The 3,720-nt window shown below is 35.4% G+C and overlaps 1 protein-coding gene across 1 annotated transcript; it reads left to right on the forward strand.

The window, feature by feature from the left end:
- The first annotated feature begins 324 nt into the window (after positions 1-324).
- Positions 325-3,384, forward strand: LOC111004311. Its single transcript, XM_022275303.2, has 7 exons — positions 325-603; positions 927-996; positions 1,178-1,719; positions 1,853-1,922; positions 2,131-2,684; positions 2,798-2,867; positions 2,989-3,384. Exons 1-7 carry the CDS (start codon positions 352-354, stop codon positions 3,327-3,329), a joined length of 1,899 nt encoding a protein of 632 aa, XP_022130995.2. The 5' UTR covers positions 325-351; the 3' UTR covers positions 3,330-3,384.
- Positions 3,385-3,720: the final 336 nt, after the last annotated feature.

The following is a 3,720-nucleotide window of genomic DNA, read 5'->3' on the forward strand; positions in this document are numbered from 1 at the left end:
CAACAAAGTGGTAATAAATAAATGAAACGAATATTGGAGTTAACACTGCTAAGCACTATGTAAATAAATAAAACCTACTAGACATAACCCAAATAAAAATAAGAACAACATATATCTTAATGACCTTATCACTCAGATCTTATAATAAGCGTTGCGATAAAATATCGACTTTTCAAGAAAATAATGTATGATGACTTTTAATAAATACGAATAGTCATGGCAAGTGATAGAAATATCTCGTAAAAATACTAATTAACGATTTAAAAAAATGATAAAATCTGATTTTTTTCCGATAACTTTTCAATATATAAACTCGACATTTGTCGAAAAAGATCAATTAACGCCAATACAATGAAAGGTGTTGTAGTCTTCTTAGCCCTCGCGGCTTTGGGGAGCGCTAAGCCTCGTCTTTTCGAGACGTTCCAAGACCACTTTAAACAGTTTGTGGACATAAGCAATGCCTTGGAGGGTGCCCATTGGAGACGGCAACAGGGCCAGGGATACACTCCTAACCCAGAGTACATCGAAATGTTGAACAAGTTGGGTCAGCTAGACTTGGAACAGATGTTCGATGATTTAAAAAAGGAGCCCGAAGTTCAAGACGTAAGTACCTTCTAAATTTATACAATATCTCAAAATTGTTTGAAATAAATATTTTTATATAGAATAACTGATTCGATTTGGACATTGCACAACCTCCTTCATCCTTCATAATTAAAATGAGCCTCAAAAGAAGAAGGTTCAGTTACTGTTTTTCTAATTCTTATACATAACATACGTGAGTCTTGTGTATAAAAGGCAACTCAAACTTAGTTCAACCATAACGCGCCTTATTCATGTTCACAAATAAAATACAAGTCAAATTTACATTTTTTTAAATACTTTTATGCAAATTTATGTCTATAAAATAACCTTAATATTTACAGATTATTGAATATTTAGACACCCTCACGATCGACGCTGACTACTACGTCGAAAATTTACAATGGATTATCCGTAAGTTCCTAATCAATATATATATATTTTTTACATAAAATAACGTCTTCGTGTATAAATGTTAGATAGCCCGGACATATTGAATAATGTATTATTTATTTAGAAAGCTTAATAGCGTTTTTTTAAGCTTTACGAGATACTTGAGTTGGAGTGAAATGATACGTGATTTTTAAATTTTTAGAAAAGTTGTACGTCAACGACACAAACGGTATCCCTGGTGTAGAATTCCACCACAGAACTCGTCGTCACCCCATGACAGGCACCACAATGACAACAGCCCTTGCGGATACCGTGAGCATGCTTCCTATTAGACAACTCCGTGCTACTTTCAACGAAAAAATGGCCAAGAATGCCTTATTCAGAAATGCCATCGAAGGGCTCAAAAGCGAGCGTTTTTTGACACTCTACAAGGCTCTCTGGAAGAACGAAGCATTCCTTAAAGTTAGCAATATTTTGGCTGATTGTGATTTTGACCTGAAATATGTATTTGAAGAGTTGGCTGTTTCTCTACTTGGTCAAAACCACCCTATCCAGGTGACATTCCAAATTCAATTTGACGAATTCCTAGACATCATTGTTAATATGGAATCACCACACTGGCTGCGTCAACTTGGCGGTTACAAATCGTTCCCCGAGTTCATGAAAAGCTTAGACGCCTTGTCAAAGACAAAGCTAATTGACCACTACCCACGGATGAACTCGGCTAGTCCTGCTTTCAAAAAGGTGAGTTGCGTCTCAAGTTCAAAAATATTATTAGTTGAAAACTCAATAGTAGTCATTAGCTTGTCTTTTAATACTTATATATAAAGTAATCATATAAATCTATTTACTTATTACTTTACGAATCTTCTTTCAGGTGGATGCTTTCTTGAAAAGACACGGCATCTTTGTTGCATACTGGATTGATCGTTTTGACTTCCTCACTGGTAAGTATTTCATGAGATATTTTTTTTTGTATTAAGAGAATTTTTATATCAAGAAAGATTTGGTTAGTTTCAACTATATAATTTAAACTACATGGCACACAATCGTTTAATGATTTTAGACTTCTAAGAAAAAATCCTTATGCCATACTTACACAAAATATTGTGTTGTACAATGCTGAATTAATAAAGGCATTTGGTTAAATTTCAGAATACTTCCAAAAGAACGACCAAGCTATTGGCTGTAATGAGATTGTACCAACCGAAGAATCCCACAGATCTCGCCGTCACCCAATGACAGGACGAACCATGCACACATTTTTGGCTGACACCGTCAGTCTTCTACCAATCAGACAGCTTCAGTCTCTCTTTAACGAAAAAATGGAAACTAACGCAATATTCAAAAAAGCCATTGAAGGTGTGAGAAATGATGAATTTAAAGAACTCTACAATGCTCTATGGACTGACGACGCGTGGTTAGACCTCGTAGATGAACTGAAGACTAAATATGACCTTGATCTGAAATACGCTGTCGAAACCCTTGCCCCTGCTCTGTATGGACAAAACGTACCACTCTACATATCATTCCAAACTCAATTTGACGAATTTGTTGAAATTATCCTTGCTAAAGCAGGAGACAGTATCAAAAGCTTAATTAAGGCCTACAAACAGAACGATGCCTTCAGAGCTACCTTGGACACCCTTGACAACACAGTTTTCATCCAGCTTTACCAAGACTTGCGCAAGCTTAACGTTTTCCAAACGGTTAGTATGCGTTAATACAATAATTGAGAATTACTATGAAGTATTGGGTTTTAAAACATAAATCCCAAGATGTATTTTTGAAGCTATGCCTAACACTATGCCTTTATTTTCAGCTTGATGCGTACTGGAAGAAACACGACGTCTATGTACCCTACTACATTGACAGATTCGAATATTTGACATGTAAGTATCTTTTATTAAGTAAAATTCTTTTTAGCTTTGATTCTCTTTGTTATTAAAAAATCTTTACAGTATGACTTGGTGAACTATGTTCTTTGAAATACTAAAAAACCTTTCCTTCCAGATCGTTTAAACACAAACGTGAGCGAAGTAGGAGAACTTGAAATTAAGCAGTCTGCCGGTCAAGATATCACACCCAGTGGTACCACCATGGCCGACTTCTTTGCTGACGTTGTCAAAATTCTACCAAAAACGGAATTGGCAGCTTTATACGAAAAGAAAATGTCAGACAACACTGTATTCTCGACCGCTGTCAATTCGTTGAAAAGCGAAGAAGGAAAGAAACTGTACAACGACCTTTGGGAGAACAGAACTTTCCAGGCTGTTGCAAACGCATACGCCAACAACGACTTTAACTTTAGATACATTTTCGAAACCTTCGTGCCTGCCCTTTACGGACAGTAATCAGTTAGTGTATACTAATATTGTATTATTGTAATAAATAAAAATTTTGAAAACATTTTCTTATTATTATTGTACTGATGGAAATTTAACTAAACTTCATTTTACATTTGTAATCTTTAAGGATTATATTTAAAAAAATGGCATTTGCAATATATCAAAGGAATAAACTAGAATAGACATGTAGGTCTGTCTGATTTCGCAAAGAGAAGTCTTTTAGACTGGAAACCGATCTCGGAAGAAACATTTGAGCCCGTTTCAACTCAAGAGCCTGGAAGATCTCCATTGTGCAGAATAACGCTCTGACAACTATTATCTGATAACTTTTATAACACTCTAAATGGCACGATAGGAGATTTCTCGCATCGAACTCCAAATGTCAAGCACTCATTAT

The sequence above is a fragment of the Pieris rapae genome, chromosome 14 (genome assembly GCF_905147795.1).
Source record: "Pieris rapae chromosome 14, ilPieRapa1.1, whole genome shotgun sequence".
NCBI lineage: Eukaryota > Metazoa > Arthropoda > Insecta > Lepidoptera > Pieridae > Pieris > Pieris rapae.

Bases quoted from the DNA above. Each gene is read 5' to 3' on its own strand.
- LOC111004311 (XM_022275303.2), top strand. From the start codon at position 352: ATGAAAGGTGTTGTAGTCTTCTTAGCCCTCGCGGCTTTGGGGAGCGCT. The intron at 997-1,177 runs GTAAGTTCCTAA...TTAAATTTTTAG, and splicing joins AAATTTACAATGGATTATCC to AAAAGTTGTACGTCAACGAC. The intron at 2,868-2,988 runs GTAAGTATCTTT...CTTTCCTTCCAG, and splicing joins CAGATTCGAATATTTGACAT to ATCGTTTAAACACAAACGTG.